The sequence below is a fragment of the Macaca mulatta genome, chromosome 15, assembly GCF_049350105.2.
Source record: "Macaca mulatta isolate MMU2019108-1 chromosome 15, T2T-MMU8v2.0, whole genome shotgun sequence".
Taxonomy (NCBI): domain Eukaryota; kingdom Metazoa; phylum Chordata; class Mammalia; order Primates; family Cercopithecidae; genus Macaca; species Macaca mulatta.
The window spans coordinates 101,809,276-101,836,758 of NC_133420.1; the positions used below are offsets into that span (position 1 = coordinate 101,809,276).

Genomic DNA, 27,483 nt, shown 5'->3' on the forward strand with positions numbered 1-27,483 from the left:
CACCTCCAGGGCTTCTGATCAGCAGGTCTAGAATAAGACCTGAGAATGTGCATTTCAAGGAAGTTTCCAACTGATGCTATTGTTGATGGTCCCAGGACCCACACTTTGAGAACCAGTGCCCCAGCATAAAGCAGCAGGGAAAGGAGATTTTTGCCTGTGAAAAGAAGTGAAATCTAATGTGTGCTTCCTGGAGCAAATTAATGCAAAAGTCCATGGAATGAGATTGAAATAACCACGAACAATGTTTTTTCCGGAAGTCTATTTTAAAGTCTAAACCAGGCATCAGCAAATTTTTTTCTATAAAGGGTCAAATAGCAAATATTTTCAGCTTTCAGGCCAGATGGACTCTGTTGTAACTACTCAACTCTGTGGTTATAGTGACTATGTTGCAGTAAAGCTTTACTTACAAAAACAGATGATGGCAGGCTGGATTTGGCCCACTAGTTGTAGCTTGTTCACCTCTGGGTGTAACATGACAAATTACATAAGGAAACATATATTAGTCTGTTAAGCCTGAGTGTGCCTGTGATCAATGAGAAACTAACCAAGTTGGAAATCTGGCTGTATAAGCCAATCTTTGATGCCTATTTTGGTTGTACAGGATTGATACAATAAGCACTCTTATTATAGAGGCAAAGAGTGGGACACATGCCCTGTTCTTGCAATTCAGTCCCTAAAACTAGCTGTTTGGGACTATTTGAAAACAAACATGCTAAGATTTTACCCTATTTTAACAGGGGTTTCACTGCACTAGTAAAAATTGCCTAGCTATATATTTAGTACCTTTACTATTTGGTGCTTTGCCTAAAAGTAAAGAATATCTTTTCTGTGTAGCGGGCTAATTTATTGAGTTGTTAATTAATTCAGATTGTGTTTTCCATTTGTTTTTCCTTCTTCTCATTTCAAAAGAGACCACTGGGGTGTCTATTTTCAGGAGAGGTTTGTGTTGCTGGCCAGAGCTGCTAGAAAATAGAACTTGCCTGGAGAACTTTTGTGGGGAAAAAAAAAACGTCCTAAGTCTACCAATTTTCTGAAGGGGAAGAAGAGGAGGGCAAGTGTCTTTGATGGGGGAGAAGTGGGAGCAGATGAGATGTGGAAGAAATGATCTGAGCCTTGGACGAGAGGGAAGAAGGGACTCGCAGCATCCCTAACAGTCAGTCCCCAGGTCTCTTCCTGCTTGGCCTGTCAGTAACATTTGACACAGTTGGCCATTTCATTCCTTCCTCTTGGAAACACACTCTTCACTTTGGCTTCCAGACAGTGTTGAAGGAAACCAGAATATTCCATTCTAAAATATGCCTCTTTGACATAAATATTTTTATGATACAATTTTTTAAAATGGTAGAAAGGGCTGCCTGAGCTCCCCTTTCTTACCTATAGCAAGCCACAACAATTCCTGGAGAGATTCTGCCTTGCCTCTGTTTACCTAAAAGCAGAATTACGAAGACAAAAGGTCTTTCTACCCTCCTCACTCCCACCTCTCCCACCTGAAAACAAGATAGAAGTTCTCTTTGAACAGACCTTTATCACCTCAGAGAGGAGCTAGAGTGAGGACATTTTACTCCCTACCAATTTACCTTCCCACATTTTCCCACCTCTAGGAGCCTAGGACTGACTGCCTCTTTGCCTTGTCACTTTCCCAAAATGCACTGTTCTGGCCAGGCGCGGTGCCTCATGCCTGTAATCTCAACACTTTGGGAGGCTGAAGCGGGCAGATCACTCGAGGCCACTAGTTCGAGATCAGCCTGGCCAACATGGCAAAACCCTAGTTCTACCAAAAAAAAAAAAAAAAAAAAATTAACTGGACTTGGTGGCAGGCACCTGTAACCCCAGCTATTTAGGAGGCTAAGGCAGGAGAATCCCTTGAACTCAGGAGGCGGAAGTTCCACTGAGCCGAGATCGCACCACTGGGCAACAGAGAAAGACTCCATCTCAAACAAACAAACAAACACTCAAAAAACTATTGTTCTTTGTTGTATATACTATGTAAGTAGACTTCTAAACCACTGCTTTTGAACACATCCCCTGCGTGATGTGAACTGCATGTGTTAATAGTTTGTTTTTCTCTTTTTCTCTCATTATTTTGTTACAGAGGTTTGTCTCAGCTACAAACTTATAAGGGTTAAAGAAAATTCCATTTTCTCCCCTTCAGTGCTCTCTCCCAGTTTCTCTCTTACCTCACTAGCTGCTCCTTCTTCCTCTTTTTTGCTAGTTCCTCCTTGCCTACCTGACGCCTGACAGTAAGACTGTCCCCAAACTCAGTTCTTGGTTGCTTTTCCTCCCCTTCCCTTCCCTTCTCCACTTGTCCTCCCCATGATTCCATTTGAAATTTCGGCTCCTACTCTGCACTCCCTTCTCTGCTTTCTATCTCTCCGTGGCCCTTATCACTATTCAATACACTATATATTTTGCTTATTTTCTATCTCCTCCCCTGCAAATGCAAGCTCCGTAAAGGCAGGAATTACGCAGGCAACTTGTCTTAGGGGGACTGCTGTGAAGTCCACTGTGGCATGCTGAACCCTTCTGGCCAGTGATGGCAGCTGCAGCCAGGGTCCCACTGGCTTTGCTTTGGCATGGGAGTACCAGAGTCACCCACTTTGCAGAGATCAAGCAAGCATAGACAATTAATTTATCAGTGGTTACTTTGGCTGACCAAAGTTAAAAGGCTCTTTCTTAACATTCCAAGTACTCCGTAAGCACGAGAGAAGGAGCATGATCATGAAAGAGAGAGAGGAGAGAGGCAGAGGAAGGAGAAGGGTGGGGTGAGGGAGAGACGGGGGCAGTGGTGTGGGGGGGTGGGGAGAGAGAGAGAGATAGAGATAGAGAGAGAGAGAGACAGAGACAGAGACAGACCGAGAGATCTAAAAAAGGTTAAGATTGACTTTCCAAAAAACCAGGTGGAAAAGGTCTTGGAATTTGTTTTATTTGAATAAAGGAAAATGTTTACCAAATGACCTTTCCTACATACCTAAGTTTATGAACAATAATTCATACACCCTATAAGAGTTCTTATTACTTGAATAATGAAAAAAATAAAACAAAACAAATCCTGCTTTACATGTGCAAAAATAGAATCTAAGAATGGAAATACAAAGATAAAGTGAACTTTCTACTTCTCCCCAAACTCTTCATGCGGGCACGCCATGTTTAATTGTAGCTTGTTTCTCAGTCTCCCGCAGGATTTTATTATGAATTCTATCATGCACCAGAGTCAGTGTGCACTTCCTCTGTTCTCCCTCTGGGTGGAAGAAATGCTGCTAATGAGGAAAGGCTCAGCTCAGATTTGTTTGATGACCAGAAAAGCTGACTCTTCAATCTTTTCCTCTCTGTTTTAGCACAGGCACACCTGTTGGTTCACCCTGCCTCGTTCCAGCAGGAATTGCCCAGTACCCCATGTGAACCCAGAGATGCCAAGGCTCCTTAGCCAATGAGAGTTCTTGCTTCCTCTGCCTGCGATTTAGGACTTGAATGTTTGCCTGCTGGGCTGCAGCACGTGAAACTCATTACGCAGCTTTGAAACCTGGCCTCCAACACAGAACGAGAACAGCCTGTTCATGAGGAGAAGAGCTGTTTGTTTCAGCTATGGGTGCCAAAAAAGAAAAAAAAAATCAACTGTTTCCTTATTTGGCCATTTTAGGGCATAAAATCTCTATTTTCCTCCTTTGCCTCAGGGGTTCATGATCTTGAGCTGAGGGTTCAAGGTTAAAAAGTTTTTGGCTGGTGACGGTGGCTCACGCCTGTAATCCCAGCACTTTGGGAGGCCGAGGCAGGTGGATCACAAGGTAAGGAGTTTGAGACCAGCCTGGTCAATATGGTGAAACCCTGTCTCTACTACAAATACAAAAATTAGTTGGGCATCGTGGTGCACGCTTGTAGTCCCAGCTACTCGGGAGGCTGAGGCAGAAGATTCGCTTGAACCCGGAAGGCGGAGGTTGCAGTGAGCTGAGATCGTGCCAGTGCACTCCAGCCTGGGCGACAGAGTGAGACTCTGTCGCAAAAATAAATAAATAAATAAAAATTAAAAAAAGTTTCTATTCTGTTAACAGCTATGACAACTATGACAACTTTATTAGTGACATCTGGGAGCACTATTTACAATCATTTCCCAAGCCTATATGAATGATTCCTCAGTTTTACATCTATTAGTTTCAATGACTTGACATGATCTAAATAATACTTTGAAGAGATAGACAAATAATTATAAATCCTAAGAAGAGACTCTGAAGGGTCCTATGATAAAGTCCCTGATTTTAAGATGATTATCTCAAGCAAATTAAAATCTCAGCTTGCTTTTCTTTAAGATCCCCAGGGAATGAAACACCTTATCTTCCCTAAATATATCTTGCTATAAAACTGTTGATCATGGCAGAAAAGTGCTTGGTCAGCATAAGTTTTCCCATTAATTTTATGTGTGTCTAACTTTCTAAAATTAGCATCCTTTTCTACTGAATGGAATGATCCTAATCTGGACTGAAAAGCAACCATGGGCAATTATCATTTTGAATAAATGGAGGAAAGTCAATAGTTATTTCTTTTTCCATGGAAATGGAAATACTGAGGCCATGGTACACTGACTGCTGTAAAATATATATCATTAGATTCTCTAAATTCATAAGATAAAAAGGATTTAACAATCATGATTCAACAGTCAACTTTCTCAGACTAAATGCTTTTGTGCCCATGAATTGGAAGTATGCATGATGGTCTTTGCCTGTACATGTTGCTATTTATTTATCCCAAGTCTTCCTATGTCATTAGTGTTTTATGATTTGTCCTTTTTTTTTAAATAGCTTTTTAGTATCTAATCCCTTCTATTACATCTTTGTGTCAGGTTGGAAATCAGAGCTAAAAATAAAGCCAGGGAAATCAAATAGTGATGCTTATAACAATTTATTGAGCAGCTACTTGCATAGGCTAGGCACTATGCAAGATTTTCAGAATGACAACAATGAATAAGACGCAGGCTGTGCTCTATAGGATCTCACAATCTACAGAAGATGGGAGACTGTGAAGGTAGATGGGAGACTATGAAGGCTCCATTCTACCAAAAGGAGCTGTATGTGGGAGAGGCTGATATAGAGTGCAGCAAGAGCACGGAGTATGAGGTGAATGTGGGCCCAGGAGGATACCAGGGGATGAGTTGGCGGGATGGGAGTTCTGATAAGATTACAGAGAACAGATGATTTTTAATCTGAGACTTAGAAGAAATGTAGGTTTTGGCCAGGAAGTTAGAGTGAGAAGAGAATGAAATTTTAGCAAATGTCAGAAAGAGACAAAACCACATCCAGTAGGGTATATCATTTAAGGGAAACTGCAAGTAGCTTGAAATGGGTGGGACATAAGATCTACATGGTGTTATGTTAGGAGAAGAAGATATAAAATCAGATGAAAAATATGAAAGGTAGTTAGCAATGAAATAAGGAAGATATTGGGTTCCATCAAGATAACAGGTTTCTATGTTACGCTAGGAACCTATTGTATCTAACCACCAACAGTAAACTTTGCTGACTTTGAGACCAATGCCAGGCAAACATTTGCGACCCAACTCTTTCTAATCTGAAAAGAGAGCTCAAAATTCTTCCCTGAATGTAAGTGTCTAAGAAGTCTTAGAATGGTGGACAGCTCTCCTGTTCAGACCTACTTGTTTACAAGAACTATCCCAGTCCCTGAACAACTAATTCCAATGTAGAAAAGTCTCTTTGCTGAAAAAAGGGAAGTCTTTAGCTTGAATAGGAAAATGGGTGAGATAAACATGACAAGCCAACACCAAGAAACCAGTTTCACTCAAATTTGTTCTGTTCCCTCAAAGTTATTTTTTTGACTTCATTATTATCTTTATTGACAAAGTAACTTTTCATTAACATGCATGACAAATATTTCAGTGACACAGCCAACTGTGTCAAGTCATTTCATAAAATGAAGAAGCAGGGATATAGATTGTGTTGTTTTCTCCACACGAATTATTCCTTAGAGGGAAGTCCCTCTAAAAGGCAGGGAAAGCTTTAAACATGTTTACTTGAGAGCACCTGAAAAATGACGTCATTACAGTCTAAAGTGAACTAATCATCAATTTGGCATTTGTGTTTTGGAAGGCCTTTCCCTTGACTGAGGCAGTAGAAAGTTTGTGTGATTGGGCTGAACAGATTATAGCACCCACAGAAGGAAATAAGATGTTCTTGATATACAGTCATGTGTTGCATAATGACACTTTGGTCAATGACAGACCACAAATACAATGGTGGTCCCATAAGGTAACAATACAGCTGAAAAAATCCTATCACCTAGTGACATCTTGATGATCCTGACACTGTGCAGGCCTAGTTTAATGAGTGTGTTTGTGTTTTCATTTTTAAGAAAACAATTTAAAAAAATAAAAAGATAAAAAATTTTAAGAACAGAAAAAAGCTCATAGAATCAGCAAATGAAGAAAATATTTGTGTATAACTGCATAATGTGCTTATGTTTTAAGCTAAGTGTTATTGTAAAATAGCCAAAAAGTTTAAAAAAATTAAAAAGTTTACAAAGTAAAAAAGTTACAGTCAGCTAAAGTTAATTTAGTTCTGAATAAAATTTAAAAAATAAATGTAGTATAGCCTAATTATATAGTGTTTATAAAGTTTACAGTAGTATACAAAAATATTCTAGCACTCACTCAGTGACTCACCCAGAGCAACTTTCAGTCTTGCAAGCACCATTCATGGTAAGTGCCCTATTAATGTGTACTATTTGTATCTTTTATACAATGTTTTTACTGTGTGTTTTCTATGTTTAGATACACAAATACTTACCATTGTGTTACAATTGCCTACAGTATTCACTACCACATAGTAACATGCTATACAGGTTTGTAGCCCACAAGCAATAGGCTATACCATATAGCCTAGGTGTGTAGTAGGTTATACCATCTAGGTTTGTATAAGTACACTCTATGATGTTTGTGACAAAATCACCTAATGATTCATTTCTGAGGATACAGTATCCCCATCGTTAAGTGATGCATGACAGTATGTGTAACCTGTCCAGGGGAATCTTCACTTCCTTTTCAAGTTACATGGTTTGGACCCAGAACTATTAGTCTTTGAGAGTATATTTCACTCCTTCCTAATTCAAGAACTCCCTGGATGAAGTTCTACTATGACCTTTAACATCCAGTGTTTCTAATCTCTCTCATGGGACAGTTATGGGCCCAATGATGGAAATTTTCATGTCATGGTTATCCCAATGCATTTGATGATGGTGCAATGATCAAAAAAGATGCCAGTGATGACAATTGAACGTCCCTTTGCCTTCCCAGCCTCCTTCATATATTCTCAGGCATAGGATGACAAAGGGAAGTCCACGAGTCACATGAAGAAAGACTGTAGCCATGGGTACACGATCAGGAGGTCCTCTGCTTGCCTCCATCCCCACACTCCTCTCCATCACCCTATCCTATGGGTACACGATCAGGAGGTCCTCTGCTTGCCTCTACCCCCACCCTCCTCTCCATCACCCTATCCTATGGGTACACGATCAGGAGGTCCTCTGCTTGCCTCAATCCCCACACTCCTCTCCATCACCCTGTCCTATGGGTACACGATCAGGAGGTCCTCTGCTTGCCTCCATCCCCACACTCCTCTCCATCACCCTGTCCTATGGGTACACGATCAGGAGGTCCTCTGCTTGCCTCCATCCCCACGCTCCTCTCCATCACCCTATCCTATGGGTACACGATCAGGAGGTCCTCTGCTTGCCTCTACCACCACCCTCCTCTCCATCACCCTGACCTATGGGTTCACGATCAGGAGGTCCTCTGCTTGCCTCCATCCCCACACTCCTCTCCATCACCCTGTCCTATGGGTACATGATCAGGAGGTCCTCTGCTTGCCTCCATCCCCACGCTCCTCTCCATCACCTTGTGTATTTCTTCCTAATGTTGTTTCTCCACCATCTTGCAACTAACCACCATCTTCTTCCCAAAGTTTTGCTTGATGACCCATTCCAACTGAATCAATGCTCAACCTGTATTTGGCACAGAGTTGGTGCTCAGAACAGTTGCTGAATGAAATAATGACCCTCAAACTCTCCAAGGTAACAAAACTTTAGGGGAGCCTTTCTTTTTAATGAGATAATGCTTCCATGTATAGGATGAAAGGAGAAAGTGTTTTGGAATTATGTCAGCCTAGGTTTGCACCCAGATGTCCCACTAATCGGATTTAAGGCAAGGGCTTAACCTCTTGGAGGTGCCATTTATTCAACTGTATAAAAGGAAGATAATAATCCCTATCTTGAAGGGTTTTTGTGAGTATTAAAAGAGATAGTATATATGAAAATGCCTAGTATAGTACTTGGAACCTAAATAAATGCTTATTCCCTCCTAGTAGTGCTGCCAAGCTGTCCTATATGGTATCTTTAGGATGATAAATAATAGGGAGTAACTAATTTCTGATGTGGTTGAATGTCAGAAGAGATAGAGATAAAACAACAGTCGTAGGGAGTGATATTGTTAGGAAATTATAAAGGAAATGAAGACCTCTGTAGTTAATTTCTTGGAGTTTAAGAAGAAATTCACATTTTCCGTTAATTATACTTACCAACTGAGTCTAATTGGGAACTATCCCAAAATGAATAAAACAAGCGGGAGTCAAGAGAGAAAAACGGCAGGCATCCTGTCAAAAAATAAAATCTTTGAAATTTCTACACCCTATGGTTGCATACACATTTTATTAAAGCAGATGGATTACCCAATTTATATAAATTTATATATGTGATGGCAACTCAAGTTGCACAGTGAAACCTATGTAGAGCATCACCCAGCCCTTCTACACCAGTTATATCTTGTCTCATCACTCCTTCAACTGGACAGGTCCTTAAAAACCATAGCCCTTTGCTGGAGGAAGTATCATTCTTTATTCTTTTCCAACCTAGATAGCTGCTGTGGTGGGGAAAGGGTCAAATGAGTTAATATCTGTTAAGTGCTTGTACTGATGCTTAGAACTTAGTAAAACCTCAAGAAATCTTAGTTGTTGTTACATTAATTATAATGATAATTATGAATCTTCCAATTCTGTGTTTTCCAGGAGAGGATAGGAATTGAATTCTTTCCTTCTCTGATTTTAATAACATTTTCCAGATTTCCGGAGAAATAAGTGTTCCAGTTTCAAGTGTTTACCTACTTTTGACTTAAAAGAACTATCCATTTAGAGGCTAATCTACCCAGTTTCTTTTCTTTTCTTTTTAAAAGAGGAATTGAAGCAAAGCTAACATGTTACTCAACATGCATAATAGTATCTATTGGACTGATTCCTCTTTCTCTCTCTGGCGAAGGTATAGATATAAATTATATCTACGTCTATGACGATATCTACATATGTTCCAAAAAAGTCATCGAAACCATTTCAGTATAATTGGCAGGTTTCCTACCAATTTGGTTATTCTTTCCCAAACTGGGAGATAAATTTAATGGTAATATCATATTTCTGGAGTTGCTAAGCAAGTTAGCCTTTGGTCAGATGCCCTCAGAGGACCCCATGAGTTTGAACAGCTCTGCTCTGCCTTCATTTTGTTCCTTCCTTAGAAACAGCATTAAGGGAAGACCTCAAATCCTCAAGTTAGGTCTCTAGACCCTAGCTTCCTAGGATCAAGCTAGACTTCAAGAGCAACTTCACTTGTGGCAAATATTGGGAGGTAGGAGTTTGGCAGCTGGTAGCTGGCTGGTAAGAGGCATGTAGGAACTCACCCACTTTTCATGAAACGTCAACATCACTTGGTTATATGTCAGCGCCCATACCCTGGCAAAGTGGCCTTCTCATAAGAATGTACTCACTGGAGAAAACGCAAAGCAATATCCCTTGAAGCACAGACTCTAAGGGTTGGTTCCTCTGGATTCTCAATAGTTTGTAAAATGGCCAACCAAGAGCAACTACTGTACATTTTCTAGAAAGTTCCTAATTAGTGTGTTTCTGAGTACATAAATTCGGCTTTTAAGCACATACTCCCCAGGCCATTCTACCACTGTGTATGGCAATTAGACCGCTGGCTTAATACTATCAGCAAAGCTTCAAATAGACAACACCACAAACCCTCCAGGAAATTTAGCATAAGCACTTGTTTATGGAACCAAGCACAACATTGGCTTAGCTATGTCTTTCCTGCAGAGTGAATAGCATGCTGGTATTTTCAGCTTATTTTCCCCAATTATCAAACCCTAATGAACAAAAAATTAAGTAACACTTTAGTGAAGGTCAAGCAGGGTGAGATTAGTGGTAATATGGTTAAAAATGGAAATCTCTGGATAGCAGGTATGTGTTATGTCCCAAATTGTCTCAATATTTTCTTAATTACCCTTCAGGACACAATAGAAAAAAAAATGGTCTTAAGGGGGAAAATTAGGAATAAAATGTAAAACTAAGGTAGTGACACAAGGCTGGGCAAAGAAGAGCAGACTAGGAGTGTAGAGTTCAGGTTCAGATAAAAGCTCTACCAAGGTAATTCACATACTGAATTTAGTCAGAACATGTGACTGTGATTTTTTACAAGTGGATTTCCTATCTGCAAGATGAAAGCAATGAGCTAAGTGATGCTCATTGTCTGAATTCCTGTAGCACTTTGTATTACTAAAGGGCACTTAGCGTCTACTGCTTTGCCCTATTCACAATAGCAAATATGTGGAATCAACCCAGGTGCTCATCGGTGGTGGATTGGATAAAGAAAAAGTGATACATATACACCATGGAATACTATGCAGCCATAAAAAAGAATAAAATCATCACGTCCTTTGTAGCAACACGGATATAGTTGAAGTTAGAGTCATTATCTTAGTCAAATTAACATAAAAATAGAAAACCAAATATCACAAGTTCTCACTTATAAGTGGGAGCTAAATCTTGGGTGCACACAAACATAAAGACAGAAATAATAGACACTAGGGACTCCAAAAGGAGGCAAGGGCTGAAAATCTTCCTATGGAGCACTGTGTTCATTATCTGGGGTGATGGGATCAATAGAAGCCCAAACGTCAGCATCATGCAATATACCCTTGTAACAAACTTGTACATGCACCTCTTGAATCTAAAATAAAAATTAGAAAAAAAAAAAGCACTTGCTGCTTTATAACGCAGCTCTTTGCATACAGAGAGGCTGTAGAGCACAGTGGCTGAGGCATGGGCTAAATGCATACTTCTTGAGTCTGCTATTTACTAGCGGTCAGACCTTGTGCCTCTTTGTGCTTCATTTTCTCGCTGGTAAATGGGAGTAATAAAGGTATCCCCTTAAGAGTTATCATAAGGACCAAATCAGTTATTTTTTGTACATTGTTTAGAATAGCACTCAATCAACAGTAGTTATTATTAACTTATTTGTAAGACTAAGCTCTTCAAGTATACAGGTATACCTTATTTATCTTGCTGCCCCTACAGTGCCCTGAGCATTACAGATGCACAAGCAAATACAGTAGAGAAAGCGCTTAATAAAAAGTACTGTCGGCCGGGCGTGGTGGCTCACGCCTGTAATCCCAACATTTTGGGAGGCCGAGATGGACGGATCACGAGGTCAGGAGATCGAGACCATCCTGGCTAATACGGTGAAACTCCGTCTCTACTAAAAATACAAAAAATTAGCCGGGCGTGGTGGTGTGCGCCTGTGGTCCCCGCTACTCGGGAGGCTGAGGCAGGAGAATGACGTGAACCCGGGAGGCGGAGCTTGCAGTGAGTAAGGATCGTGTCACTGCACCCCAGCCTGGGTGGCAGAGCGAGACTCCGTCTCAAAAAAAAAAAAAAAAAAAAAAAAGTACTGTCAAGAGAAAATATAACAGAGAATAGTCACAATTTATTTTAAATGACAGATATTTTGAGTTCTTGTTTTTGCCATGTCTTAAAAGGCTGAAGAACTTTGACATGTATTTAGTTTCCACATGAGGTGTCTTAGAAGTACAGTGGGGTGGACTACAGAGAGAAGTACATTTTTCGTGGAGACCACACAGACAATATTGATCGTGAAACCAGTGGTGAATAAGCTGCATCTTAACGGGTGGTAGGACACTGGGGGAAGGGAGCTGGACTTTGGGGTGCCTAGGAACATGATGAAAGAGCATGATGGACAATTTTAGCTCCACTAGATTGTTCTCATGATGTGGATGTAAACATGGGACATTCTCAGTATCTCCAATATAATAGGATATCTGATTATAGCTAAGAATTGGGAATACACCTAGGCTTTTAGTCATTCGCCAACCCTAAAGGTGGAAGGTAATTTTGATTCTGATTTCAGCCATTATAAAATGTAAGCATCAAATCTGTTACGTTGGTCTTATCAGTTTTATACACATCCTTTATATGTGATTTGAGAATATTGTTCTCTCCAATGTCCTTAACCAGCCTCTCTTACGTTTCCTGACTTGACTCTTTCCTTTTGTTTTAAAAGGAGTAGAGGATTGCCAGAAGTGAGCAAGAGAAAAGAAGGTATGTCAAACACAGCTGTGGGGGCACTTGACCTATAGGTCAAGAATGATATTCGTACCTTTGAGGGATAAATGCCCAGGCCCTGTGAATAGACTGCTTTCAAAGGTTTTCTTCCCTTCCCTCTCTCCCTTCCTCCTTCCCTTCCTCTTTCCCTTCCCCTCCCTTCCTTTCTTTTCTTTTTTTGTTATAAAAGCAGTATTTTCTCATTGTAAAAAACATCATCAAGCTATTTTTAAAGGTATAAAGTGAAAAGTGTCACTCCCTGTATTTTTTCCCCTACCTCAAGTCTCACCCCCTGGAAACTGTAACCAATCAATGTTCACCTGTGTCTTTTCGGGTATTTTTATAAGTTTATATATGCAATTTTAAGATAACATAATGTGATTACGCTGAACATACAGTTGTACTGCTGTACAACTTTTAACTTGAGAAAAGAAAAATCATACTCTAGAATATCTTCTATATGAGCCCAACAGAGCTACTACATTCTTCATAATAATTTCAGAGTATTTCCCCATATGTCGACATATAATTTGTTCAGTTGCCTACTGATGAATCTTTAGGCTATTTCCATTTTATTACTGTAAACAATATTGTAGTAAATATATGTAAAATGAATTCCTAGAAGTAAAATTATGGGGCTAAAGGGTACATACATTTCATATTTAATAGGGGTAGCCAAATTGTCTTCCAAATAAGATTGCCCTATTTATGCACTCACAATAAATGTGTGAGTACATATTTCTCTGTATACATAATGACACTCAATATTTTTAATCTTTGGCTTTTCCCAATTTGATAGGTTAAAAATAGTTTTAATTTTCATTTATTCAATTATGAATGAGGTTGAGCACTTGTATTTTCTTTCCTATGATCTTCCTGTGGATAGATTTTGCCCACTCTCCTATAAGGATTTTAATATTTTTCTTTTTGATTTGTAGATATTTTCGGCATATTATGGAAATTAGCTCTTTATCATTGTTGTGAATATTTTCTTTGCATTGCCACTTGTCTTTTGCATTTGTTCACTGTATTTTCTAATAGGGTTTCTTTTTAACATTTAGTTTATTTTTCTACTGAAACTTAGCTTGTATGAATGAAAAAGTTACAATAGCTATATGAGTTTGATATTATGAAATGGTGGAGGAAAAAGATGTTAAGCCAGAAACTGAGCCAAGAAATTGTTTTATCATCATGTTTATACTATTACTCTGTATACTATGTTATACTAGTACTATCATAATCTTATAAACATGTTATACTGTTACCTTAATATGTTTATACTATTACTCTGTATACTATGTTATACTAGTACTATTATAATCTTATATACATGTTATACTGTTACCTTAATATGTTTATACTATTACTCTGTTTACTATGTTATACTAGTACTATTATAATCTTATATACATGTTATACTGTTACCTTAATATGTTTATACTATTACATGATGTTTTGATATAGGTGTATGTATACATATATACATATATATGTATATATATGTATATATGTATGTATATATACACACACACAAGTTTTACTTGTTAATTAAAAATAAAAATAAACAAAAACTAAAAAGCAGACTAAATTATTTTATCTTATCATGCTAAAGAAAAGAAGTTGCTTTTTTTCTCTTTGCTGCTTGCAATGCTAAGTTCTAGTACTATAATATATTGAAAAGTTTATCTTTTATCTCCACTACAATGTAAGCTCCATATTGATAGGAGATCTCTCTCTCTCTCATTTTCTCTCTTGTTCTCTCACTCTCCCTCAATGTTGTGTCCCTAGTATTTTAAAAAGTGCGTGTCACAAATACGGATTTAATAAATATTAAACACACACACAAAAAAGAAATTGTTTTACAAGAGTATAGCGAGAGAAAAGGCAAGGTTTATTTTCAAAGTGCTTGCTTGTGGTTTCACTAAATCTAAGACAACAGATACTCCTAGGCTTTGTTCACTTAACAAGATGGAAAGGAAATCTCAGCTGTCTATAGAGCTACCATTTAGGTTTCATTGAATAATGCAAGCTAAAATTATGAAAACAAAAACTAACTAGAGTTGGATTCTGTGTATCTTGATCTCTAAAACAAAGTGACCCAGTTCACTATTTATTAAGAGAACTCTAGCTAGTAATTATCTTTTTATAATTGTTGTCAGCAAACACATTCAATTATATATTTACTGGCATTCCGAAGGTTTCAAGAGCCCTTCAGGACTGTCTGTATCTTGCCAAATCATTAGTTATCACTTAGGTGTTATTAAAGTATAAGAATTTCAAGTTAGATAATTGGTACAAGAATCCTTTAAATCCCTCACAAACTCATCTGCTCATCAGAGTCTCCTAAAATGTTTCAACAGAGTCAGACGATGGCTGCTTTTATTCCCTAAGACAAGTCTCTTGTTCTTTTCCCCCAAGAGGGCCAAGACCCAGTTATAACCTTTTTATTTCCAGGATGGATTTGAGAGGCTGGCCAACCTCCATTTTACTGCCTGCTGCCAAGATTACTGGCATGTGTAGATGACATTGGAATTATCTTCCAGGGTTTATCTTACAAGCATTAACATCAAGAGTACAGTGTCATAGAAACACTTCTATTTATTTTTAATATTTTGGAACTTAAAATGTTACCAAATGATGTGTAACAAAATATGTGGTGAAGGATCCATTAGGGAATGCAGATGCGTTATGCATGGTGCTGCATATGCGATTGTTATTTTGAGGCTAAGGGGATCTGTTTAGGTTTGTTAACTTAAAAAGTTAACTAAACCAGGATGGTCTAAAATAATCTATATTTTTTCAGGCAGTTTGTCTCAATCTGATTTCCAGAGCTAGTGCAAGACTTATCACTAAAAAGCTCACAGGTAAAGAGCAAAAGGGCAAGCTATGACTTGCTGCAGGAGCTATTTTTGAGTGAGGTTCTTCAATGAGCGCATTAGAATACACAGACATATCTTAGTTATGAGTGGCAGATACATCTTATCTCATGTGCCAACTCCAGCCAACTCTTAATGACCATCTGTCTCTCAATATCTAGCCTTCCTTTCCTTCATAGTGATAGGATTTTAGCTGGCTATGTGTTTGTCCAGGATGAAGACTACATATTTCTAATCGCCTTTTAGTAAGGTGTTAGCATGTGACAAAATACTGACACACAAGATGTGAGCTAAAATGGTGTGTGTGACTTCCTCACTGTGCCTTTGAAAGGAAGGGTAGGCCCTCACCTTGCTCTTTTTTCCTGATTGCTTCTGGGCAGAATGTAGATGTGACGGTAGGCTCCCGTGGACCATGCAAACAAGGAGTGCCAGAGCAAAGGAGATGAAATGATATTGGTATTTAGAAATATCTGCAAAAATATGTTTTATTATAAAGTTCCTAAACCAACACATCCATTTATCTCTGATGATGTGCCGCCTCTAGGAGACATTTTAAAATGTGAGAGGTGGGATTTAGTTAACAGGAGTGAGGCACCCACATCAGAGCTGAACTCATGTTCAGAGTAACACATGAATAGGAAAAACTCCTGTCTCATTGAAGCATCTATTATTTTGAGTCATTGTTACTGAGGCAGAACTTGTGTCCTAACTAAGGCTATATGGTTATGAACTGTATCGAGACCCAGCGGGGAAAGTGTCATGCTAGGTTGGCAGTGTTGGGTAAGAGACCTGAAGATCTCCTGCCAATCTAATCTCTTACTATGTGAATACACAAGCTACTCCAAAATGGAAAGCTCCCCAGAAGAAATTCTCATTAGAAACTCATACATCATACCTCCCTTTTGTCATCTTCCTGTCTCCCCGTGCTACTGCAGACCACCCAGTCTTGGTCTCTGTTTATTTACTATAAATGCAAAGAAACGAGACTTATTTAACCATCATAATAAGAATAAAAATAAATATGTCATATTTATTATATATTGTTTATTCATATATATAATCTTTAAAAAGAGCTTCCCAGGAAACTACGTGTTTATTTCAATCATGTTGCCATTACTAAAATATTTATGGTATCTTTTTGGAACTGTTATATCTCTTATAATAAAGCGAATGGGTCAAGTCACTTAAACTCTTTTTAGAACATTTGTTGTGCACAACATTAACGTCAGTGTTGGCGTCAGAGATATTGGTACATTTATTGAGGACGTCAGCGGTGCTCGTTAGATAACCTCTGTCAGATTCCCACGACAAATTGGCTTCAAAATTTAACAAAAGAAAACTACTAATACATATAGGGTTTTTACTATATAGTCCAGGGAAATGAAAGACATATACCAGAAATGGAATGTGAATTTTTGAAAAGCATGATTCATGAATGTATTCATTCACTCAAGATTTATATTAGTCCTCCGGCCTATTTCCAAAATAATTCTCAGTAATTTATAGATTAAATGTTAGAGTTCTCTTTGCATTCAATTTAGTAACTCTTTATTCTGCTAAAACCTTGATTTATTAAACAATATCCTGGGCAATGCCCTCGAGTTCAAAGGCTGTCCAGGGACCCACAGGTAAAGCACCCACATTTCTGGGCCCTTGCCTCTCCTCCAAGTCAGCTAATAACTGTGGATTGTAGGATTTCTCTGAGCGTCAAGGACTCTGACAGGAAGGTGCCCAGCTTTGAGCACATTTCTGGAGTTCCTTAGCCTGAAACATATAAAGCAGTGGTGCTAAAAGTGGGTGCTGCCAAATTGGAAATTCTGATCTGATTTGCTTCATGAGTTAGTTCTGCCTGTTAAGCAAGTCGGTGTGTCTCTTCCCATGAAAAACAGCCTCCTACAGCTATTACGGAAGAAGGTCAATTCAAGTATATTTAGTTTTCGTATATGCCGAGAGCTCTAATACAGACAATGACTTGTCCTCATCTGGGAGATAACAGGTTTAAGATCCAGTGTAAGTGAAATTAGATATGGGGAAGAACTTCCCAATAGCAAGTGACGTTAGGATTTGAAGGAGGTACCAGGGCTGATGTCCAGCTTGCTGTGGATTTAGGACGCCAGAGGCTTCACAGGATTTGTTAAATATGTATTTTGAATCTCACTGCCATTCACTAATAACATTTCCTCTACATATGCCTTTATACTTGTATAGGCTACTTTATAGAAGGGTGTGGTCCTGCCAAGTGAGGAGAGGGTTATGGGAAAGATTTAGAAAAAAGAAAACTCAGGGTAACATGCTCTGAGTAGTGTTTCCTAAGAGATGCTGTTGGTGTCTGGGCCAGGCAATTCTTCATGTGAGACTGTCCTGCATATTGTAGGATGTTAACATTCCTGGCCCCTCTCCCATGCCATTAATAAGCACCAGAAATTGTGACAACCCCAAATCCCACCTCTCACATTTTAAAATGTCTCCTAGAGGGGGCACATAATCAGAGATAAATGGATGTGTTGGTTTAGGAACTTTAAAATAAAACATATTTTTGCAGATATTTCTAAATGCCAATATCTTCAAATACCAAATTTGATTACATTTTATGAATCCTTTCTGCTCCTTGTTTACTTAGAAATGCTAAGCCCATTTTGATCTGCTGCTTTAGAGAAAGGTACTCTAGGTGGCTTCATCAGATGAGGCCACGCTCAAATGTCAGATATTACTCTACGGTAAAGAAAAAAATGGAGCTTCAAATTTTCCCCCATGCAAACTCTGAAAGTAGCAAAAGCACTGGTTATGGAAATCTAAGCCTACCCAGACACTCTATCAATTAATATTGCAAAATAGGTATATCTATAAGGTCTGCCATGGGGAAATAATCCCTTAGACTAGATTACATATGACATAGATTTCACTTTCAAGTAGGGAGATAACAAAGTCAGAAAATTCTAGCCTCGTAATGAAATTTCCTATACCCAAGGTTGATGTTCACAATCTAATTAGATGTGCAATCCAAATAAAGTGTCCATTTAGCCTAACCTAAAATATAATTCAAAGACAAAGGAATAACACCCCAATCAAATGGAGCCTGAAAAGAACTAGATTTCTGTCCTCTTCTAATCTTTTTGAATAAAATGGTAAATTACAAGAAAAAAAATCTGATGTTGACTCAAATCTAATATTTCAAGATATAGTCTGGGTCAATTCATATTCAGCTCAAGTTCCTACACCTGCAACAAGTAGAGTACTCAACAATCCTACTGCCATTTATGAGTACTCGAAGACACTGATACAGCTTGGATTTTTAAAGAAAGCTGAAATTTTCTCTATTATTCTCTGTTTACTGAGACAGGAGGGACAACTACAGTTTAGCATATATTTCTTATTGCTGCAGTGACTATTAAATTACTCTGTAATAAATAATAGAGGCATAGTGATTAGCAGAATCTAATTTTGAGCCTCCACTTTTCCCTTTGAACCTTTCTGTAACTAAAGAGAGTATAAGACTTCTCTTTAACAAGCAGAGCCAGGTTATGATTTGTTATAAGACATTTGTTTGTTTGTTTGTTTGTTTTTTGTTTTTGAGACAGAGTCTCACTCTTGTTGCCCAGGCTGGAGTGCAATGGCGAATTCCTGACCTCAGGTGATCCGCCCACCTTGGCCTCCCAAAGTGCTAGGATTACAGGTGTAAGCCACTGCGCCGAGCCTGTTATAAGACATTCGGATGAACACCTTGGGCTATGCTGGGCTTTGAGGGAGAGGGTTCAAGTCTCTGGTTGGAACCTATGGCAGTGAGGCTGTGTAGACATGGCACATGGCACTGAACCACCAAGAAGGCAGGAGAGGAATCGATGTTTTTGAACTGCCACATAACAGAATGATATGTTGATTCCTTTAATCACAACTCACTGTGAGGAATTGTTATCCCTAGTTTACAGATGGAGAAACAAAGTCAAATACAATAACTTGCCCAAGGTCACAGAGCCCTGACGATCTCAACTCCCAGGTTACCTGCCACTGTTACTTTATGCCACTAGCAACAGGCAAAGACTTCCCCTTCTCCCAAAAGTTATACTCTTTCCTTTAAACCCTTAAACAAGAAAGTCACAATTGCTGAAGGTTTTTCTAATCTTGAATTCTAAGAATTGCAATGTAATATTCATTTTAAATAGTTTTTGGCTAGCTGAAAGTTGAATTTGCAACTAGAAAAGATGATTGTTAAATCTTTAAGATAAATTTCAGCATGCAATAGTGTATTTCTTAATTTTTATTTTTTGAAAGAATTGTTAAAAAATTCTTAGACCAATATTTGCCATGATGCTGCTACTGAGTTAAGGAAATATTTTAAGATCTAGCCCGTGTGTGGTCAACATTGGCTTAAAAATGCTTTTGTACTGAAATGTTTATAAAAGAAATGACACGCTGTCTGGATTTCCTTCAAAATTATTCAGAGGAGGAAGTAGGTGGGTATATGGATAGAGAAAACAAGATTGGCCAAGGGCTGATAAATGTAGAGGCTGGATGATAGCTATAGGGTTGTTATAATAACATTCCTTAATAATAACAATTTTATAAGAATTTTAAATTCTTACCAGGATACATAGATACTACTTTCTGGAGTAGTCCCTTGGTATCCACTCTTTAAGCTAACACATGTTTATTGAGCAGCTACTATGTTTCCAGCAATATATTAAGTTGGTCCAACTTATGTAAATATCTCAACAGTAAAATAAGTATTACAAATTATTTATGAACCTGTTTATTTAAATACTTTAAAGGTGTGGGTCACTTTTGATAATTTACTTAACCATCTCTCTGTACATCAATCTACTCTTGATTAACGACTTTATGTTCTTTTAAATGTCAGGCATAACATTTTTTTCATTCATAGACACTAATGGTACTTCAGGGATACAGATATATAGTGAAAAAATCGGTTTCTTTTTCTTGCCTCTCATCTCTGTTTCCTACTTGCCAGGTAAAATCCCAGATTGATGACTATTTTACCACTGTAACTGAACATGGCTGGAAAAAAACCATACAACTCTGATGATTCATGCTGCTTTAAATTTACAACCACAAATACCAACTGTGCTGCATGAGAATTCTACATTTTCCTAGTCTGTTCATTCTCCCAGTCTCTAAACTGACTGTAGTTCTTTTCTGTCTCTAATCTTCAACACTTTGTCCTGTTATACACTCCTAACCAATAACCTCCTGTATTATTTTATGTAGCTATAGAAGCTATATTTAGAGAATCACCTTATCTTTCCACCAGAAAGTGTACCATCCTACCCACATCTGTGCCCATAATACCCTGCTTTTCCTCCTGTTCTTTCTTTGTGCATGTTCTTTATTTCTGCGTGGAATCTCACCCCTTCTCAAAAACTTTGTACAAATTCCCTAGAGACTAGTCCTCCGCCCCTTTCTTTTCTGTAAACACTTACTCCTTAGGGGCTTTCATGTCATCCCATTGTTTTAAGGATACATTGGTGTCTCAAAGGATGACCATGCATCACCCTTGAAGTGTCTGTTCCTTACCCTGAATGCTCGATTCAATAGCAAGCCCTCTTGAGCTCTATTTTCAAAATGTATCTTAGGACAAAGATTTTATAATGCCATTTATATGAAGTACCTAAAATAGACAAATGCATAAAGATAGAAAGTAGAAGAGTGGCTACTAGGAGTTGTGGGGAAGGGGTAATGAGTAATGGGGAGTTAGTGTTTAATGAGTACAGAGTTACAGTTTGGAATGGTGAAAACGTTCTGGAGACGAATGGTGGTGATCGTTGCACAAAAACGATGTGAATGTATTTAATGAAACTGAATTGCACACTTAAAAATCGTTAAAATGGTAAATTCTAGGTTATACATATTTATTTTACCACAATTTCAAAAACAAAGCTTTGTCTTCTGTGTGTGTGTGTGACTGTGTGTATGTGTGTTCCGCAAAGTAAGTCCCCTGGTATCTGGGTCTGTGCCTCTCTCCTACTTTGTACCCCAGACTTCTCCCTGACTGCGTACTTGCTTGTCAATGTGCCCATGTGTCACTATCTGCCTTGATAATCTAGCAAGGGACCGGTGTTTTCATGCATGGGATGTGATGTGTCCCTGACAATCTACCCAAAAACTGGCATCTGATGGCGGATTCTCCAGCATCTCTGGCATCCTGACCATCTGCCATGGCCTGTTCTTCAGCTCTGCACTGCTAGGCTCTTCTCCTCACGGAGGCTAGGCTGCTGTCCATGAGCCTCCCTGGGCTTCCCCTGCAGGGCTCCCGCGCACCGCATGCAGACACACACACACACACACACACACACACATACACACACACACACACAAAATCCAACCACTTTCTACTGCCTCCACTGCTGCCATCCTTTTTCAAACCAGTTACCTCTCACCTGCCTTATTGCAATAGCCTCCTGAAGGCATTTCCTTGTTTTTCATCTTGCTCTCTATCTCAATCTAATCTGTACATACAACAGCAGAGTGATGTTTTAAATACTAAGAGAGATCCTGTAATGTCCCAGATCCAATCTTGGTTAGAATAAGCTCCAACTCTTTACCAAGCTTTCCCTGCTCCTCACTGAACACCTGGTGGCTTAGTTCCTGCTTTCACTCTCCAGAGAACGCTCTTTCACAGCCGGCCGCTCACTTCATTCAGGTTGTTGCAGAAATGATAGCTCCTCAGAGAGGCCATTCCTGATCACCTAATGGAAACCATCCTCTCAATACACACATGTGCACGCACACAAGTGCACAGACAGATGCCTTACTCTGCTTTATTTTTCTCGAAAGCACTTTTTAAAAACTATCGGCCACCACAGAGTTAGTCGTTTTCTTACTTATGACTCTGGTTGCCCCCTTGACGTAAGCTCAATGAATTGTTCATTGCTGCTTTTCTAGACCTTAACCATGACTGCTACATAATAGGAATTCAGTATTTATTTACTAAAGGAATGACTGAAATTGTTCCTTGCATATTAAATTTGAAGTTTATATACGGCAGATAGAAGAGCATTGTGAGGCAGGTACCTGCTCCTGTCTGAAAGGATTCTCTTTTATAAACAAAGCCCGTCGCTAACTGATGATGATGCTTCAGTCCTGACTGTTGGCTGTAGGAACGCACGGGGGAGGAGGGACAATGAAAGCCAGAGTGAGGAGAAAAAGGTCAAACACTGGGGCTTGGAGTGTGTTTTCAGTGATCATTGTCATGTTGATGAAAAAGGGTTTATGAGTCTCCTGAACAGGATTCACTTAATGTTTAGGGGAAATATTCTTCAGAAGATTACACCATTTATGTAAGAAAACAAAACAGGCTAGTTGATAGGATACTACAGTATGCAGGTCACCCCTAAGTGATGAGGGGGTATGGCACTTTAGCAAGGAGATGCTGAGGGGTGTTCAGACCTCCCTGGGGCCATCCTGAGTGTAAGAGGTGGTAGACACTGTTACTGTGGTATAGAGTTTCATTTTCAGGAAATTGAATTCCACATTTGTAAATCAGATTTCCTAAACTTCTGAAGCAGGAAATGAAAAAGTAAATGGAATTATTAGGATAAACTTATAGAATAAAATTTTATTTATTTTTATTTATTTATTATTTTTTTGAAATGGAGTCTCACTCTGTCACCCAGGCGGGAGTGCAATGGCACGATCTCGGCTCACTGCAACCTCCGCCTCCAGGGTTCAAACGATTCTCCTGCCTCAGCCTCCTGTGTAGCTGGGATTACAGGTGCCCGCCACCATGCCCAGCTAATTTTTGTATTTTTAGTAGAGATGGGTTTCACCATGTTGGCCAGGCTGGTCTCGAACTCCTGACATCGTGATCCACCTGCCTTGGCCTCCCAAAGTGCTGGGATTACAGGTGTGAGCCACTGTGCCCAGCCATAAAATTTTATTTTTAAAAAGAAGAACCACAAAATGTCCATGTTAGAAAGTAGATTTGCTATTCTACATTGCTGACTGAGGATTGCATTAAAGGTTTGTATTCTTCTACTGCTTTTCATGTTAAGACCCGGTCTACTTTTGCCTGTCTTTGTGTCTTTGTCAGTGCTGTTCTGGAGGGCCTTTGTGTTTTCAGTGAGCATTTTTTGCTGTTAACTGAATGGAGACCTCAAAGGTCCTGCTTTATCTATTTCAAAGAGCCTGGATCACTCCCTACCCTCTAAGGAGCTTGCCTCTCCACCCGACTTTGGGGGCTGAGTACAGTAATGAGGGAAGTTGACCTAATGACTTCTGAGTTATTCACTTGTAGGGCGACCCATTATCTCAGTTTGCCCAGACTGAGGGGGCCCAGGGATTTGGGACTTTCGCTGCTAAACCTAACAAAGTCCCAGGCAAACCGAGAGAAGTTGGTCACCCTACCGTTATTAAGTTCAGGGATAGAACTGCTATAGGAGCCAACTCTTGACATTCACTACAGCTCATGCACAAATTCCTTACCTTGGGCCTTTTCACTTCCTGTGACTTCAGAATTTCTCTTGGGCTTTTATGACTTTCCTCTTACCATTTAATTATTAATATATTCACTGGAAGAGGAGACTGTGGGCCTCTGTGAAGCCACAAATATAAGTGGTGAATATCTGTGAAGCCACAAATATAAACAGTCCCAAAAGTAAGTCCCGTGGTACCCGGATCTGTGCCTCTCCCCTCCTTTGTACTCTAGACTCCTGACGGGTCCCTGCTTGTCAATGTGCCCATGTGCCACTACCTGCCTTGATAATCTAGCAAAGGTCTGGTGTTTCCAGAAATGGAATGTGATGTGTCCCTGATGATCTACCCAGAGACTAGTATTATCTGGTGGTGACTCCTCCAGCATTCCTGACACGCTGACCATCTACTGTGGCCTGCTCTTCAGCTCCATGCTGCTGGCTTCTGCTCCTCAGGGGGGCCCGGCCACTGTCCATGAGCCTCCCTGGGCCTCCCCTGCAGTGCCAACCATACACGCAGCAGCTCTGCCATTTCTGAAGAAAGGCACCTCTCCAGGCACGTACATTGCAAAAGGGCACTCCCTCTGGGATGATCAATCAGAAAAAGGCACCCCCTTCCTTGAGGCATTCTGGAAGGCACCAAGGCTTGACTAAAACCTAGGCTCTGGCTGGATTTTAACTCCAGCTCCCATCCCCTTTGCTGGGTGCATAACTTACACAAATACATACCTAGGCCTGCTACCCACACTACTGGCTAACCAGCCCAGCTGCCACCAGGGCCTGCCACAATGACATGCTTTGCCTGTCTGGACCGATTTTGTCTTATTACCAAGTACTGAACTTGACCGTGAATTTATTCCTTGTTTCCTTGCTCTCATCCTCTTCAGCTTCCAGCTCAGTCCTATTTAAGCTCTCATTCTTAACCTGATGGCGTACAAAGAGTCATGCTGTCACTTATAAAAACCTAAATAGATATCACTGATTACATAACATTTGCCCATTCTATCAAGTACTGTAATGGAACTCAATTTTAGTATTTACAGCAAAACCTACCACCCACTGATCACAGTGCTTTGTTACATTTGATCTCTGCTGGTCTCCGTATATTTTCTAGTCTTTTCTACTCTTTTTGTTTCCAGAAGATATTCACCTTGGGATAATAACACTTGGGTTTCTTCTTTCCAAAGACAGTTGGGGAAGGAAATTTTCTAATATAATTTTTATTTCAGACCTAGGTCAAAATTTATTATTTCAGGTTTCACTGTGAAAAACATGAAACCACAAAACATGACACTTAAATGGTAGCAGTCCCTAAAAGGTGGGATCAGAAAAGAGAGTGTAGGAAGGAGAAGTTGTGGTCTGATGAAGCTAACATCCCAGTTTTTGGAAGAAGGTGGCTACAGCAATGAAGGCCCATTTGGGGCAGGTGCAGAGAAAAATCTAGAGAAGAGAAGAGTGATTTGGACAAGTTGAAGCACAGTACACAGAACCTCTGAAAACTCATCTAGTCAAAGGGAATCTTTTGCTCCTTGGAATTGTAGGCTTTGGAATTTCAATCAATTAGATCAAAGTTTCCCTGATGGGACATCTAATTACCACAAAGTTTGAGCTTGCCATGCAGCCTCACCTATTACTTTATAAAAACAAATTGAATTTTATTTTGTGAGGCGGGACAGTAGATTGCTTTCATACCTAAATCGCATTTAAATGCAAGCCACTTAGTGATCTGGGGAGCATTACTGTTTTGATGATGCTACCTTTCACAGTTAAAACAAATGTTTACACAATAAATACAGCAAATAGAGATTCTTATGCACTTAAGAGATAATATTAGTGTAACGATGTACTATGTGGTTCACATATATATCTATCTATATCTAAATCCATATATATCTAGAGACAATGAATACATACTTAAAATTGAGACAATTAAAATTTCATGGAGATAGTTTCACATGATGCTTTAGCTTAGAGAGTGAATGTTCAATTTCTTTGAAATGACTTTGCATAGCCAGATCGGTGCTAAGATCAAAATCTGATTCTTTTGCTTTTCTGTTTAGCCACCAAAAAAAGCTTAATAAATAGAAGCATTTTCTCTAGGGTACCTTTTCTCCTTAGAGTACCATGCAGATGATGAAGGAAAAGTTTGAAGAGAAAGCTTATCTGCATACATATACCCCAGATGGAGTTGACTTTTTCACACATGATACAGAAGCTGGAGTCACTAATTGTGTAATCACTTCTTATGCCTCCAATTGTTCTCCTCTGGATGACTTCCTCTCATTCTAAGCTCCGGCTCAGTAGAAATCATGGTTCGTGTTTAAAACTTGCTTAAGTTTTTATTACATTGCTGCATGGTGTACTTAAAGTTATTCACTTTCAGCACACTTCGTACGAGGCATGCCAGTGGGAACAACCACTACTTACTTGTGTTTATCTTCTGGAGTGAAATATGCTTTTCCAGTTGTCTCCGAAGTTTCACCTCTGCTCCATATTTTCCAGTGGTCCCATTGTCAGCCAGAATGAAGTGGGAATGCATGCTGTTGAGAAGAGTGAGCTTGCTCATGGGATTGGACATGGTCTGATATGGCCGGACAACCTGCAGGGTATCAAATGGAAGAGGCAGACATCAGAAAAAAAGAACACAAGACACGAAAAGGAGAATCAGACAGAGGAAAGAGAGAAAGAAAGAACATCAGTTCTGTGGTACAGTGAAAGTACAGTCTACATCTTCTTCTTAGTATTGCTTTGGATAGAGGCAAGATTTATGGCAAAAGTTATTCAAAGCAAGACTGTGCTTAAATGAGTATTTATTTACTTACTGAAATGAGGCAGAAAATAGAGATGTGCTCTCACTGTACTAAAAAACTGGCATGCCAGTTTGTTTGTTGTTTCATTTTGAAGTCAACCTTCTATTTGCTAATGAGCCCCAAATAATGTTACCATCTTGTTAGTTTGTTTCTTTCCTTTCTTTATCATGTCCACACATTAATAGGCACAGCAGAACAATTATAATTCTGGAGACGGTGGCGGGGAGCTAGGAGAAATGTGATCCTTTCTGTCAATCCCATTCAGTAATTTGAAGGTCTCTTATTTAAAAACAGCATTGTTCTTACTAGATACCTTATTTAGGCAGAAATCTTGAATAGAAAATAATTGTCTCATGAGACAGATATGAATCAGGCCCAAAATGTTCAACTCTGTCTCATTCTACCTTTTTTGTTGTTAATTTCATGGTGAATTACACTACCTAAAATAGAGCAATTTCAGTGTGGCCTTTTATTTTTTTTTTTTTGTATAGAAAGAACAGCAATACCTATTGTGAGTTAGTTGCTCTATACATATTATCTATATTCCTTGCGATGATCCTGCAAAGTAGATGCTCTTGTGTTCATTTTGTAGGTGAAGAAACCAAGAAATGGAGAGGTAAAGTAATTTTTCTGAGAGTCTACCACACGCACAATCAGAATTCATACCCAGGTCTGCCTGATTCCAAAAATCTATGCTTATGTTCCTTTCTCACACTGCTTAGACCCAGTGGAAACATAAGATGATGGGTTGGAAATCTACTCCTAAAATATTTAGGTAAGAACTTCACTCAAGATTATAGAAAGAGAATATTCAACAGGCTAATTGTTACATGGTCTCAGTACAGCTATCACGGTACTGAATCATCAAAATTCACAGGAAAGAAAGAAATGCTACTGAATTTTTATTTTTGTGCCTTTGTGCAGTGTGTACATT

At 39.2% G+C, this 27,483-nt stretch overlaps 1 protein-coding gene and 1 non-coding gene across 9 annotated transcripts in view; both read right to left on the reverse strand.

Moving 5' to 3' along the window:
• Positions 1 to 27,483, reverse strand: part of TRPM3 (transient receptor potential cation channel subfamily M member 3) — a 321,580-nt gene that overhangs the window by 254,248 nt on the left and 39,849 nt on the right. For 6 of the 8 annotated variants that reach the window (XM_077966203.1, XM_077966202.1, XM_077966201.1 and 3 more), the window contains exon 6: positions 26,167 to 26,338. In XM_077966203.1, the coding sequence (XP_077822329.1) occupies positions 26,167 to 26,338 (172 nt within the window). Of the gene's footprint in view, positions 1 to 8,573; positions 8,649 to 26,166; positions 26,339 to 27,483 lie in introns of all 8 variants that reach the window. The other 2 variants (XM_077966200.1, XM_015117888.3) reach the window with 1 other exon arrangement.
• MIR204 (microRNA mir-204) lies at positions 7,257 to 7,366 on the reverse strand. The gene has a single exon (NR_032446.1). It is a non-coding gene; the product is annotated as a microRNA mir-204 (primary transcript).